This window comes from Acomys russatus, chromosome 11 (assembly GCF_903995435.1).
Source record: "Acomys russatus chromosome 11, mAcoRus1.1, whole genome shotgun sequence".
NCBI lineage: Eukaryota > Metazoa > Chordata > Mammalia > Rodentia > Muridae > Acomys > Acomys russatus.
The window spans coordinates 37,625,302-37,640,956 of NC_067147.1; the positions used below are offsets into that span (position 1 = coordinate 37,625,302).

The following is a 15,655-nucleotide window of genomic DNA, read 5'->3' on the forward strand; positions in this document are numbered from 1 at the left end:
GGCTACACAGAGAGACCCTGTCCCAAAATCAAAAAGGAAGGAAGAAGGGGGAGGAGGGACTCCAGGCTGAAGAGATGGCTGCTCTTCCAGAGGACCTGGGTTCCCAGCACCCATGTGGTAGCTCACACCCATCTGTAACTCCAGTTCCAGGAGACCTGACACCCTCTTCTCAGGAGGCACCAGGCATGCATATGGTGTACAGATCTGCAGGCAAAACACCCAAACATGTGTAATAATACAATATTTTTTATTTAAAAAAAAAAAAAAGAGGCACAATACTTTCATATGACACCAGGAAGAGAAGAAAATTCAGAGCAGGGATCTCCCACACAGCCTAGCTGGAGCGTGGAGGTGGCATTGTCACAGACATGCGTGGGGAAGGGATCATGAACGTAAAGGAACCACTGCTGATAAAGTCTGCAGTGTTTGGAAGGGGTCCCCTCATGGCCTCATCGTTGCATCTTGTGAAAATGTTGTTATGTGAAGGGGAACGCTGGCCAGGACTCCACTCGTCTAAGACAAAGTCATCAAATTTTAAAGTAAAATTATTCACAGTGTGGGCAAAGAAGCTCAGAATCTAAAATAAATGTTTGCTTTAGGAGGCATTTGCCATGCAAAGACCTGGCTTATTGTCCCAAATTTAAAGTCACTTAGCATTTTAAAGATTGATTCTGCCTTAACTACATCACTGTGCATCTATGATGGCTTTTTAGATGCTATAAGCCCCGAGGAGAAGAGATGCCTCAGGGATGAATTCATTACTCCTGATGGGAGAGTAGAGGAAAGTAAACTGCCAACATTCAAGGAGGTGAAGGCAAAGTCAGCCAACATTATAGTCCACTGAGGAGCAGACCAGAAAAGACTGGTGACATGTAGAGTTAAGGGTGCTTGCTGCTAAGCCTGATGACATGAGTTCAATCCCCCACCCCACATGATGGAAAGAGAGAAGGGATTCTTATTTTGGTTTTTCAAGACAGGGTTTCTCTGTGTAGCCTTGGCTGTCCTGGACTCGCTTTGTAGGCCATAAACTCACAGCAATCCACCTGCCTCTGTCTCCCAAGTGCTGGGATCAAAGGCATGGGCTACTAAGAGAAGCAATTCCTACAAGTTTTCTTTCAATCTCTGCACACATGCTAAGGTTGACGCACGCACATGCACACACGTACTCACACACATGCACACATACATTCACACAATAAATAAATTTTGGTTTGATTTGGTTTTGGTTTTTCAAGACTGGGTCTCTCTGTGTAGCCTTGGCTGTCCTGGACTTGCTTTGTAGACCAGGCTGGCCTTGAACTCACAGCGATCCACCTGCCTCTGCCTCCCAAGTGCTGGGATTAAAGACATGTGCCACCAGGCCCAGCCAAATAAATGTTTTAAAAAATCTTTTAGGGAGCCAGGTGCGTTGGCACACGCCTGTAATCCCAGCACTCTGGGAGGCAGAGGCAGGCGGATCTACAAAGCAAGTCCAGGACAGCCAAGGCTACACAGAAAAACCCTGTCTTGAAAAACAAAAAAACAAACAAACAAACAAAATCTATTAGGGGCTGAAGAGATGGCTCAGCAACTAAGAGTACTTAGAGATCTCGCAGGGGACCTGGGTTTGATTCCCAGAGCCCATATTCAGAGGGTCACCACTACCTGTAACTCCAGCTCTACAGGGATCTGATGCCTCTGCCTCTGAAGGCATGTGCACTAAAACACACACACACACAGTGGGGGGTGCCATGCGCACGGAGATTAGGTTCTATCATGCTGCTTCCTGGAGATGTCAAAGTTTACCACCGTGAGCAGCAGGAGTCCTTCGGGCTGATTGAACACACTGCCTTAAAAATGTGTCTGTACCCAGTTCAGCCATCAGAGTCGGACTTCTGTGAAGCAAGAATCACAGTCCCTCAAGGACACAGTTTATGAAGGAGGAACCTTCGCAGATGAGGATAGAATAAAGGAGGAACTCGCTCAGCCAATTGCAGCCATCCTGTGGGTGGAATGCTCACTCTGCAGCCCTCACAGGGTGCTGTTTGCACATTCTGGGATGGAATTACCTCAGTAAGGTGCTGAGTGAGCCAAGCACAGTGCTGTTGGCTATGTTGCTGTTTCATGGAGAGGGGGAGAGGAAGAGTAAATCTTTTATGTGCATATATATGTCAGAGAGAGGTGCCGCTGGTTGCCTCTCAGCAGTAAAGAGATGCACAGAGCTGAGAGACTCCTTTCTCACACCATTTAAATTTTGAAATAGGTGGATGTATTACCTCACCAAAAATAACTTTCTAACCAGACATAGTGGCTCACACTTCTAATCCAGAACGCAGAAGGCTGAGGCAAGCCAGGTGGTGGTAGTGCATGCCTTTAATCCCAGAACTCAAAAGGTAGCAGCAGATGGGTCTCAGTGAGTTCAAGGCCAGCCTGGTCTACAGAGCTAGTCCTAGGACAGCCAGGGCTACACAGAGAAACTGTCCCAAAAAAAGAAAAGAGGAGGAGGAGTCTGAGGCAGGGTGATCCAGGAATTTGAGGTTACCCTGCAAGGCCCCATCTCGGTGTGTGTTGGGGGTTGCAGGTATCTGTTGGGCTCAAAATAAGACCTGGCTTTTTAGGTTCCCTCACTAAGAGCACTTGACTGCCCACTAATGAAATCCCTCCCAGTGTCTGCCCCCTCTACACTGTAAGATCCAGCTCTTAAGTCAGGCTTTTGCCCCCTTCTGCTTTGAGTCACACTGACTTCTCCATCCTGCATCACGTGATACCCCCACAGGTGTAAAGCAGTCTGCCTCGGCACTCATTTCTAGTTTGCGTACAAAATACACCTCCTCCCAAACACTAGTGTGTCATTGTGATCCGTGTGGGTCAGCTCGTCAGGCTTTTCTCCACTGTTGTTGTTGTTGTTGTTGTTGTTTGAGACAGGGTTTCTCTGTGTAGCCTTGGCTGTCCTAGACTCACTTTGTAAACCAGGCTGGCCTCACAGCGATCCACCTGCCTCTGCCTCCCGAGTGCTGGGATTAAAGGCGTGCGCCACCACGCCCCGCTCTCTTTTCTCTAGTGCATGTGCTGTCCCCTTCTAAATTGGGACTGTCTTCTAGTGTTTCAGCTGAAAACCTTGACTGCCTAACGGTGCTCATAGACACACTTGTCTGGAGCCAGGCAGGATGGAACATGCCTACAGTCACAGGACTCAGAAGGCTAAGGCAGGCGGCCCATGGGGACCAGTTTGAGACCACCCAACAGCACACCTTTATAAAACAAAACCAACAACAACAAAACCACCTCTTGCCATTTTTAGATAAGATGTGATAGGATTCTCAGGGAAGCCCAACACAATACTGGACGGCACAATAAACCTTACAATTAAGTTAGTCTGAGCCAATTTCAAAGCAAGGAATCCATTGAGGCAGGCATCTGACATGACCACACCTGAGGTTCAGGAAACTGGCCTGCAGTTGTTCTTGGTAGCACTCACTGTTAGCTAAGGGGCAGGACCAACTGTGTCACCTCTGACAGGCAGGCAGCCTGACCACACAGCAGCCTGTGCTGGAAGTACCATGCAGAGCTGGCAGTACCACGCAGAGCGGGGAGTGGTCCTCTTATTGCTAGGATACTGCGATGCTGCATTGGTCTTTGCACCTTCCATCATTAGCTCTCCTAAAGGCTATCCTTCTCCCCACAACTCACCCCAAAACTGTGTTGGAGTGTGTGTGTTATAGCTACCAGAGTGCCTTGGAAGAAGTTACCAAAAACAAAAACAAAAGCAAAACAAAAGTCATGCAAAAAGAATCCTGTGTAGAAAGAAGCAAGGCTTCCCAGGGCTGAAGCAGCATTCCCCTCCCCCACCTAACCTTGGCAACCACAAGCCAGCTCTTTTCATTTTCTCCCCTGCAGCCCAGTAGAGCATGACTAATCACATGACAGAACAGCTCAGGACATCATCGTAACCTGGGGGGGGCGGGGGGGGGTCACCTTTCCACACACCTTTCCAGGAGGATGGGTTGCACACTCAGAGACCACCCAAGAGAACAGCCTCCCTCCCTGGGCCACCTTTGTGACTTGTGCTCTCCAGGATGCCATTGTTTCATTGTGCCCTCAATTGTCAATATGCATTCCAAGGGCATGACTAGAGCCCCTCACTGCAGAGCACAGTGGGACCCTCCTGTCCTGGCTGTCACTCATACCTGACAAAAGTGCTGAGGAAGCCCTAACTGAACTTTTCATTCATCTGGGCTCTGTCCCTTTAGTAAGGAACTGGTGCTGGCCAGGTAAGAGGTCAAGTGTGTACAGGGAAAGAGCAGTGGGACATTATAGACCCAGTGGCCACTAGCTTTGTGACCCTGGCAAGTCACTTAGGGTCCCTGGAGCTCTCATCACCTCATCTCTGTCTCATCCAGCTCCAGGTCCTTGGTTCTGTGTGTAAATGTGAGGTCTGTCACTCCCGAGCTCTCCCACATGGCCACTGTGTGGTTAATTATATGTAGCTTAGGGCTGGAGAGATGGCTCAGAGGGTGGGAGCACTGGCTGCTCTTCCAAAGGTCCTGAGTTCAATTCCCAGCAACCACATGGTGGCTCATAATCATCTGTAATGAGATCTGGTGCCCTCTGTACATACAGATAGAACATTGTATACATAATAAATAAATAAATCTTTGAAAAAAATTATATGTAGCCTAATTTCTGACATATTATTATAGCATACAAACAGTATAGATTCTTTCCACTGCAGAGGAACCTGGCCCAGCTCAGATACTACCCAGAGTTGTACCAGATTTCTGAGTGGCAAAATTCTACTGATTCTCCCTAGCCCAATCTTCAGCGGACACAGGCCCCTGGGAAGATGAGTAGAAATGTCATCGGTGACCCTTAGGGACCTGAGCCTCTCTTTCCCGGGCCTTTATTTCCATGTGGACATATTTCAGTTGAGAAACTGAAATCCCAGCCACCTCAGCATTATTCCCTGAGGGGGGAAGTTGTCTCCTCTGTTCTAACCCCAGACTGACCAACGCAGAGGACTCTGTGTGTGAGCTCAATAGATGTGGGCACCTAGCACATGGATACACGCCTGTAATTCCAGTACTCAAGAGCCATAGGCAGAAGGATCTCTGTGACTTCAGGCCTGCCTGGTCTACATAGTAAGGTTCATGCCAGCTGGGGCTACATAGTGAAACCCTGTCTGGAAAACTAAATAACTAAGAATTAAAAGGTGAAAGGCATGTAAACAGTCAGTTCTACCTGGACACCCAGCCTGTTCTTTCCCCTTCATTCTGATGTGTCTCCCTGGAGCTAGTGTCAGGCCCCACTGGTTGAGGTCTCCATCCCCTGAGACTGATGCTGCCTTCAGACTCTAGTCACAGCCCCAGATTGCCTTATCTGTGCTGCCCAGCCCTCTGCTAAAGACGAGGTCCAGCCAATTTGTGAGAGTCGAAGCACTTAGGTTTGTTGATTTGTTTCAAAGGCCACAGATACAGATACACAGGGAGAAGTCCATATGCCAGCAGTCTGAAAGCTCTCCAAACCCTGTGCTCTGAGGATCTTAGGGGGCTTCGTTCTACAGCCATGACTAAACGACTCCATGGCCAGTGGTGACCAACTCAACGGGTTAAAGGACAGAGCTGGAAAATGCCAACAGATCTTTCCTGAGATCACAGTGCATCTCGAAACTACCTGTGTGCTGTTGGCACCAGTCATCTCACTAGCACACAGAAAGACACACCTGCCTGGCAATTGCTTGCAAGGGTATTAGGACTTTTATGTCAAAAGAAAAAGAAAAAAAGAAAAAAGCTGCCTTTAATCCCAGCACTCAGGAGGCAGAGCCATCCAGATAGCTGTGAGTTCGAGACCAGCCTGGTCTATAAAGCGAGTCCAAGACAGCCAAGGCTACACAGAGAAACCCTATCTCAAGACAGATACAGAGAGACAGAGAGGAGAGAAGCCATGGAAGACTATATTAGTTACTTGTCTCATCTGTGACAAAATACGTGTCAAGAGAAATCAGAGGCTGGAGAGATGGCCAGTGAGTAATATCACCCACTGTGCAAGCACAAGGACTTGAATTTCAGTCTGGCTGGGCATGGCAACATACACCTGCGACCCTAGCACTGTGAGGCCAAAGACAGAGTTGCTGGCACTTAGTGGCCACCAGCCTAGCTCCAGGCTCCGTGAGAGGCCTTGCCGCAACAGAATAAGGAGGGTAACAGAGCAGAACCTCCAACACCATAGCGTTGTCCTCTGTCCTCCATGCACACACCACATTCACATATGTACAAAAAATGAAAGCAGGGGCAGGGAAAGATATAAGGATGGGGAGGGGGCTTGCTTTGGCCTAGCTTGAAGGTACAGTCTATGGGGCAGGGAGGCATGGGGGCAGGAGCTTGAGGCAGCATTGGCTCCACAGTCAGGAAGTAGACGAAGGATAAATGTTTATGCACAGTTCGCCTTTTTTATTCAGTTCAGGACCCCAGCCCATGGAATTATACTGACCACATTTGGAGTGTGTCTTCTGACCTCAACCAGTAACATCCTCACAGATGTGCATGGGGAGGGTGGGGCTTGTTTCCATGGTGATTCAAAATACCAGGGGGTTGCCCTAGGAAGTCACATCAGAGAAGACCAAGTCTGTGTTTCAGAATCATGGTCACCAAATAGGGGAGGCCAAGTTGCAGTACCAACAACAGGTCTGCACAGGAAAGTTAAGGTCCGAGAGGGTGGGGGTAGGGAGGTTCCCTTCGCTGTGATTTAATTATGGCTTTGTGACTCAGAGATGTTGAAAACAATATGAATGAGCCGACTCCCCAGTGGCTTGTAATCTATTGCCATTCACTTGTCCCAAGAGTTCCCAACTTGACAGCTCACCAGCAGGTTGGCCCATTATGTCCTGTCCTTTTTTAGGTTTTTGGAGACAGGGTTTCTTTCTCTGTGTAGCCTTAGCTGTCCTGGACTCGCTTTGTAGACCTGGCTGGCCTTGAACTCACAGTGATCCACCAGCCTCTGCCTCACGAGTGCTGGGATTAAAGGTGTGCACCACCACTATCTCTTCCCTGTGAGGAGTGGCACTTGTAATGAATGCCCTTGCTACAGTCCCCAGGAATCCCCACTCTACAAGCACTTAATGCCAGCCTAATGAGCTTCTCTGTGGAAACTGTTAAGAGCTCTCACTGGCACGCTCAGGTATTGCTTGCTGGTTTATTGGAGCAGAATGCTGTCTGCACGGGGAGAGAGATGAGACAGAATAGCAAGACGCGGAGAATTGGAGACTTGGGAGAGAACAGGAAGGCAGTTGTTAGAGCAGTTAAACCCTGAGATTGATGGGACCTGCAGGAACCAGTGCGGCCAGCAGAAAGCGCACTCTAGCATACACCAGGTTTGGGGGAGGAAGTTGAGCAGTTAGAAGTCTTTGAAAGAGAGCCCGGTGTAGTAGCGCACGCCTTTAATACCATCACTCGGGAGGCAGACGCAGGTGGATCGATGTGAGTTTGAGGCCAGCCTGGTCTACAAAGCAAGTCCAAGACAAACAAGGCTGCACAGAGAAATCCTGTCCTTGGGTGGGGTGGGGGGGTGGGGGGGGAGTGTTTGAGAATACCCACTTCTCCACTCTAATTCTGTTCTCCCCAAGGGATTTCCCCAAAATCAAACAAACTTCCTTAGGAGCTGCCTGTAAAGGGCAGCTCCCCTGGCAGTTCCTGCTCTCCTTGCAAATTGACTCCTGGAGTCAGAAGCTGTCAGTTCTTCCTGTGGGGCTTTTTCTCAAGCTTGGGACTGTAGTTCTGTCCATCTCCAGCACATGGCACAGGAAAACTTACCACAGTTGGTTCTGCCTAAATCTTGTTGTTCCAAAACACATTGGCCTCTCCTTCACTGTGAGTCACGGGCTAGAAATAAGGGTGATCTGAACAGTGGCCAAGGCTACAGGAAGGAGAAACTGGCTCTTTCCACCTTCCTCAACAGCCGTGTCCTCCTCAAACTAGAGGCTCTGAATACCAAGGCACAGCCATGCCAGAGCCTCAGCTATTTCCAATCCTTCCACCCCATCGTCATCACCCTCACACTCTAAACACCAGTAAACTCCTCAGTGTGCCAAGCAACCTCACCAGCCTCCTGTGGCACCCTCTGATTTGAATGTGAGAAAAGCAAACCTTAAGCTATCAAGTGGCTGTCAGAATGGAGCCTCACAGAGCGCTGGCTCCTGACACCCAGCACAATTCTGCCTCGGAGGCAGTGTGCCGGATATATATGGAGGTGACAGATGCAAAGTGAGAAAACATACAGCAATGGCAGGACAAACCCTAAGAGGGACTGACACTAAAGTATGAAATAGCTGAGGCACACTGATGCCATTGCTGGCCCACGGTGCTTCTGTGGGGTCTAAGCTAATGGTTGCACGAGCTATAGTCCAAAGCAGAGCTCACTGTCTTCTCTTATATTCACTTATTTATTTACTTTACGTATATGAATATTCTGTCTGCAAGTGTGTGTGTGTGTGTGTGTGTGTGTGTGTGTGTGTGTGTGTGCCGTGTGTGTGCCTGGTGCCCGAGGATGTCAGAAGAGGCATTCAGAACCCCTGGAACTAGAGTTTTAATGGTTATGAACCATCATGTTGGATGCTGGGACTCAACCCTGGGTCCTCTGCAAGAGCACCAAGTGCTCTCTCCAGCCTCTTTTCCTTCCTGCAAGTTTTACTTCACTTTGGGGCTGACTGTAGGCAAGCATAATTTATAGGCAGAGGCAGGCCAGGCGTGAGGATGAATGAGAGAGAAGACAGCGGAAATTACCTCATTCCTCCTGCCTTGTCTTTCATGGAAAACCAATTCCACATGATTGCTAGTATTTCATAGCAAATGTCAGGGAGGGAAATGGCAGGAGAGGAGAGCTTCTCTACTGAGGCCAAAAAAAGTTAAAATAAATAAAAGCTGTGTGATGGTCTAGTGAGACGGAGTGCTGCGTCTCCAGGGGTTACAGGTAAAAGAGGTGGCTGGAGCAGAGCTCACACGCAGACCCCAGACTTGGGGTGGGGGGTGGGGTACTAAGGAACAAAAGCCTTCTGTTAAGGCCCCACACCCACCCCTCCTGCCGCCTGCTTGTTTTCTTAACATTTGCCACTTTGTTGTTGCAGTACAAGGAAACCACAGAGACCTTAGCTACTGGTTTGACTTAAAGGAAGTCCTCTGGTAGAAATAGATTAATTAAGTTGTCTGGGACTGGCGAGATGTAACGTGCCTGTCATGCAAGCCTGAGGACCTGAGTTCAGATCCCAGCACCCAAGTTCTGATCCACATAAAAAGCAGGGCATGCTGGGGCTGGAGAGATGGCTCAGAGGTTGAAAATACTATATAAATAATAAATGTTTTTAAATAAATAAAAATATTAAATTAAAAATTTAAAACACGACATGCTAGGCGTGGTAGCTCACACCTTTAGTCCCAGCACTTGGGATGCAGAGTCTAGCAGATCTCTGTGAGCTCGAGACCAGCCTGGTCTATAAAGTGAGTTCCAGGACAGCCAAGGATACACAGAGAAACCCTGTCTATAAAACAAAACAAAATCTTGGGGTGTAAGAAAGGGGAGGGATAAATTCTCATTTTCTTTCTTTTTGTTTTTTGTTTGTTTGCGTTCCTTAATTCTTCATTGTTGGGTACTGAGGCTTAAAACCCAGGCCTGGCACATGCTACCCATGTGCTCCATCAGTGAGCACTTGCCCGGCCCATCTCAATTGTTTGAGACTGTCTCAGTGCCCTAACGTGGCCTTCATCAACACGGGTTCTCACTGTGTAGCCCCGGCTGCCCTTGAGTCTTTTTGATCCTCCTCCTCATGGTCCTCACTAGCTGAAGTTACAGGGGTGCCACCCCCACAGCTGGCCTCATTTTCTCAAATATGACCTAAATATAGTTGCTCGGTTTTGAATGGTTTATTGGAGGTGTCTGTGCAGCACTAACCCAGCATTTCCTTCCCTCAGTGACCATGCAGCAGGTGGCCAGGACAGTGGCCAAAGTGGAGCTCTCAGACCACGTGTGCGACGTAGTGTTTGCCCTCTTTGACTGCGACGGTGAGTGGGGTCTCTCAGAGTGTAAAGGGAGCGCTGGGCCTGCCTGTATTCCTGTTTATAATGAGGGTTTTATATGTCTGCATCTGCCTCTGCAGCTGCCTGGCCCTCCTTGGGCCCCACTTTGCGTTTTCCACTTCCTTGGGTTGTTTTTTGTTTTGTTTTGTTGATATGAGCTGGCCTGGACTCACTGTATATGGCAGCCTGATCTCAAACTCATAGTGATCCACCTGCCTCTGCCTCCCTCCTGAGTGCTGGCATGAAAGGAGTGCACTGCCACACCCAATACGTTTTCCATTTCCTATAATTCCACCTCACCTGTAGGTTTAAATTAATGACCACATAGGTTTCAAAATGACAACAGGGCTGGGCATGGTGGTGCACGCCTTTAATCCCAGCACTTGGGAGGCAGAGGCAGGCAGATCTCAGTGAGTTCGAGCCCAACCAGGTCTACAAAGCAAGTCCAGGACAGCCAGGACTACAAGAGAAACCCTGTCTGGGGGGTGGGGGGCGAGAATGACAACAGGAATCACATTCATGAGATGGCTTGATTGAAACTGTGTTTTCCCAAATTACAATCCTGATGATCCCCAAAGAAATACAATTTTCTCTGGAGAATAAACAAAAATATTAGCAGCCCTCCTCATACACACACATACACACAGTGTGCTGCTAGTAGATGAAGGGCACACATGTTTCAACGGCTCTAGAAAGAAGATGGCACAGCTCTGTCCATACAGAACATCATAAGGGCCAGGCTACGTCAAGTGCTGAGAACGGAGAGAAGAGCTGGTCTCAGCAGGGAAGAGAGTTCAGTTCCCAGCTCCCACATAGCAGCCCCCAACTGTCTGTAACTCTAGTTCCAAGAGATCCATTCCCTTCTGACCCTCAGCACTGGGCACACATGAGAAGTGCATACATGCAGGCAAACACTCATGCACACAGAATTTTAAAAACCAAAAAGAAAGAAGAGATAAAGAGTCTGATCCATCTTGGAGAGGATGCATAAACTCAGATCAGTCAAGGTTCAAGGGCCAGAGCTAAGGATGAGCAGGGTGGCCAAGTAAAGGACAGCAGGGACACCTTGGAGGTAAGAAGCAGGTAGAACATGTTTACACACACACACACACACACACACACACCAGGGGTCCTAATAACTTGCTACTTGAAGTGCTCCAGCAACCACACTGCTCCCCTGCACCACATCACCCTCTCTCTGCCTCCGGGTAGCACTTGCCTCACTGGTGATGTCACATGTCTCTCCTGCATCCTTGAGAGTATTCTAAGGACCAGTGCACAAAGTTCCTCCATCTCTGTTTCGGCACAAGACCTGACCTGCTCTGTAGTCTCAGAGTGTCAGCATTTGGAAACATCAAGGAAGGAACCGAGCATCCTAAGCCAAGGGAGCTGACCTCTGCTGAGTGTGTGCTGGGCTGCAGAGCCCACAGCGTGCGAGGGGTGGGGCTGTCTCAGTGGCTTTCCCCAGGAGTTTCTACTCACACCTCTGTGTCTCCTCACCCTCCAGGCAACGGGGAGCTGAGCAATAAGGAGTTCGTCTCCATCATGAAGCAGCGGCTGATGAGAGGCCTGGAGAAGCCCAAGGACATGGGCTTCACCCGGCTCATGCAAGCCATGTGGAAATGTGCCCAAGAAACTGCCTGGGACTTTGCTCTGCCCAAATAGCACCCCAACTCCTGGAGCCCCTGGAGCGGCCCTTCATGCTGCTGCTGCTGCTTTTGGGAATAGTGCCCCTGCCCCCCACTTTCTGGGAGTGACCTCTGGGCTCAGCTGGCTTCCCTCTCCACCCTTCCCTGCCCTGGTCACTGTTCTTCTAGGCTCTGAGTCTGCAGTTAGATCAAAGGTCCTAAAAGAACATGAACAAGTCTTAAAAGTGGAGACCTTAGCTCCTTTAACAAGTGCCCTGTGGGTAAAGAACGAATGCTGGGAGCCCCCTCTCCCCCCCACCACACCACACCTGCCAGCCCTGGGAGGCATCCCAGCTCCAGTCTCTCACATTGCCTGCTCTTCCTCCTGCCGTCTTTAAGCCGCCAGTTTGAAAATACTCTGGCAGGCAAAAGGAAGTCTGTGATGGATGATAATGAAGCCGACCCTGGCACCCTGAGCTGGCAGGAAGCCTGGCCAGAGGAAGGATCTGTGGCAGACGCTGGTGGCTCCAGTGCTCCCAGCACGATTCCAGATAGAAAGTAGCTGCTTGACGGTCCCCTCCGCTCCTTCTTCGGTTCCCTCCCAGGCCCCCTGTGGTGCCTCCTCCTGGACTTTGCCTCACTAGCAGCAGTGGCTAAGTCCTCTGTTCCTTGTGTCTCCTACAGAGCCCTCTGCCCTCTGTCTAAAACCCTCGTAAAAATCACTTTAATTATAAGTTTGCAGTAAATAACTGCAAGGGCTCTTGTATCCGTTCTTTTAGCCTTTTCCTCTGCGCCCTTTTCATTTTGTCTCTGAAGCAGTAGACTCTAACTTGAGGCAGACACAAAAAGTGAAGGTGCGGCAGGCTTAGTGGCGCACAGCTTTAATCCCAGTACTCAGGAGGCAGAGGCAGGCCGATTACTGTAGTTTGAGGCCAGCCTGGTCTACAAAGTGAGTCCAGGACAGCCAAGGCTACACAGAGAAACCCTGTCTCGAAAAACTAAGAAAAAAAGGGGGGGGGGGCGAAGGTGCTTGGACATTAAGGTGGCATTTTCCCATCACAGTTGGAGTGGTATTTTTATTTGGGACTATAGTACATAGTCCCTGACAAGAATCTTAATTTTGGATAGACTGAGCATCCAGCATGGTGGACCTGCATTGTCAGATCCATAGCAACAGCGTCTGGTGGACTCAGCTCTACACTCACCCAGTGGGATGTTGAGCCTGTCGGGTACCCATCTGTTCCCTCCTATGTTCAATGACAAGTTGAGCTGAATAAGCCCTAAGTTCCTTCCCATGAGCCTCTGCTTCAACTCTCCAGAGACACACACCCCCCCCCCCCCCCCCCCCCCCGCACCTCCTTCCCGGTTCTGCCTCAGTGTGGCACTCAACCCTAACTCAGAACATTGCTGTTAGTAGGCAGCAAGAGAGCTGGGGCTTCTGCCCATACCTGAGGCAGAGGCAGCACTTCCTCTCCGGGGTCTCCTTTCCACTTCCCTGAGAGCTAGCTTCACACTCACCCAGTCAGCTGCTTCCTGCTTCTTAGACTCTGTCCTCAACACTCTGCCTGGCCTTGGGTGCAGGCTTTGCTGTGCTGGTTCTAAGCCTGAAGCAGTGCAAGCAGTTCTTAAACTTGGACCAGAATCAGACATGGTGGTGCACGCTGCTAATCCCAGCACTCGGGGAGGCAGAGGCAGGTAGATTGCTGTGAGTTCAAGGCCAGCCTGGTCCATAAAGCAAGTCCAGGATAGCCAAGGCTACACAGAGAAACCCTGCCTCAAAAAACCCCAAATAAGTAAGTCCAGGAATCCATGCTCGCCTTGTCCCCAGAAGTCCATCCACGGCCTGGGCAGAACATTCTTCTCCCTACAAGAACAGTTCTACAGGGTTCTTGGGAGCAGCTGGGCCTTCTTAAGCTAAGGGTCAGTGTGGTCCACGGAGACAAGAAACCAAGAAGCAGGGTCTTAGAGACTATTGCTAAGCAAAGGGAACATACTCTAGAAAAAGGAGAGACAATGGCTGCTGCCACACAGTAAAGAAGGGACATCATGGGTCTTGGGACCCTGGTGCTGTGGCTATGCATCCTCTACAAGCCTTGCACAGACCAAGCCCATAGGAAGTCAAGAGGCTGGCTCAGCTGTGGGCTTCTAGTACCACCTACTGGCAGAACAGCTCAGTGCAGGGAGTCTAGCCTGCCAGCAAGTGGCTTGGCAGAAGCAACTATGAAGAAAGGGGGGGGGGGGAGAGCATATTAGTGTACCAATCTCTGGCTTTAGAACATGAATGTTAATGAGTAAGCGTGTGTTCTTTGGGCTGTTCTATGTCACCTTCACTGATCAGCTACTGCAGACCAGGCGTTGAGCATGGGCTTTGAACAAAACTGTGACATTCTCACCATGGTGTGCAGGCCTGTAGTTCCTGCACCTGGGCAGTTGAAGTGGGAGGATGACAGCAAGTTGAGGCTTGCCTGGGCGACCGGGAGAGCAGCTGCATTTAAAGGAGAAAGGGGTGTCACTGCAGTTTATCCCTGACATTGGATTCTGGTTTTGTTTTGGAGACAGGATTTCACTCTGTAGCTTAGGCTGCCCTGGAATTTCCTGTGTAGGTCAGGCTGGCCTTGAACTCATAGCAATCCTCCTGCCTCAGCCTCCCAAGTAATAGGATTACAAATGCAAAGCTGGGGGGTGGCACATACCTTTGTGGTGGGGGAGCGGTTCCAGACATGGTTTCTCTGGGTAGCCTTGGCTCTCTTTGTAGACCAAGCTGGCCTTGAACTCACATCGATCTGACGGCCTCTGCCTCCCTGAAACCTTCCGAGTGCTGGGACTAAAGGTATACACCACCATGCCCGGCTACTTTTTTTAAAACAAATCTGAAACCAAGAACCAAAATGCTTAGCATGAACCGAGGAATGTGATTATTTTTGCAGGCTTCAGTCTGAGACCAAAGCAGGGATGGCAACACAGAGGCCGTTTAGGCTAGCCCTCAGGCTCAGGCCATTGTTCCTCTAAGCCTCTGAAACTGTAAGCAAGCCCCACTTGGCTTGGTTGCCTTGGTCTGGTGTCTTCACAATGCAACAATGAGTAAGAAACCTGCCAACCCGCCAAGGAACCAGACTCTAGGCTAAATTTTTAAATAAGACTTTGCATGCTGGAGAGATAGCTCAGTGGTTAAGAGCACTGTCTGCTCTTCCAGAGGTCATGAGTTCAGTTCCCAGTAACCACATGGTGGCTCATAGCCATCTATAATGAGGTCTAGTGCTCTCTTCTGGTGTGCAGGCATACATGTATATGTAATAAATAAATCTTAAAAAAAAAAAAAAAAGACTTTGCCATTTTATCTGCAGGAAAAGGGGGAGGGCTTGTCAGGTGGTAAGAGAGCAGACATAATCCAGGTCTTTCGCACACTGACAAAACCACCCCATCCCCACCTCCCCCATCCCCGAGCACACACATTCAGTGCCCTTCTTACTGAAGCACCTGTGATCAGCAGAAGAGGGGACTCCTGACACTCAGAAAACGAAAGAGAACTAAGACACTTAGCAGAAGATGGAAGGTGTCTGCTCTTCCAGAAGTCCTGAGTTCAATTCCCAGCAACTACATGGTGGCTCACAACCATCTTACAGTGATCTGATGCCCCCTTCTAGCCTGCAGGTGTACACACAGGCAGATCACTGTATACATAATAAATAAATAAAATAAATAAATAAATAAATAAATAAATAAAAATCTGTCTTTCCAAGGCCAAGTGTCTCTGTACCCCCAGACCCCCCTTTTTGCATCATTAAAATTTCTAATCCAATTAAATAATTTGTACTACAAAATTATATATATATATATATCTCCCATGTTAAGACCACACAGAACCCCTTGGGAACACACTAGAAACAGTCACATCACGGTGATCACAGCCTTTCATACTGCCATCATTTCTCATATTGAGAAAATTGCTGTATTTCTTAATCTTACATTGCTTGGCCTCAATATAAA

At 49.1% G+C, this 15,655-nt stretch overlaps 1 protein-coding gene across 1 annotated transcript in view; it reads left to right on the forward strand.

The window, feature by feature from the left end:
* Positions 1-11,705, forward strand: part of Micu1 (mitochondrial calcium uptake 1) — a 127,198-nt gene extending 115,493 nt beyond the window's left edge. The window contains exons 10-11 of the mRNA XM_051153089.1: positions 9,936-10,025; positions 11,548-11,705. Coding sequence (XP_051009046.1) covers positions 9,936-10,025; positions 11,548-11,705 — 248 coding nt within the window. The remainder of the gene's footprint in view (positions 1-9,935; positions 10,026-11,547) is intronic.
* Positions 11,706-15,655: the final 3,950 nt, after the last annotated feature.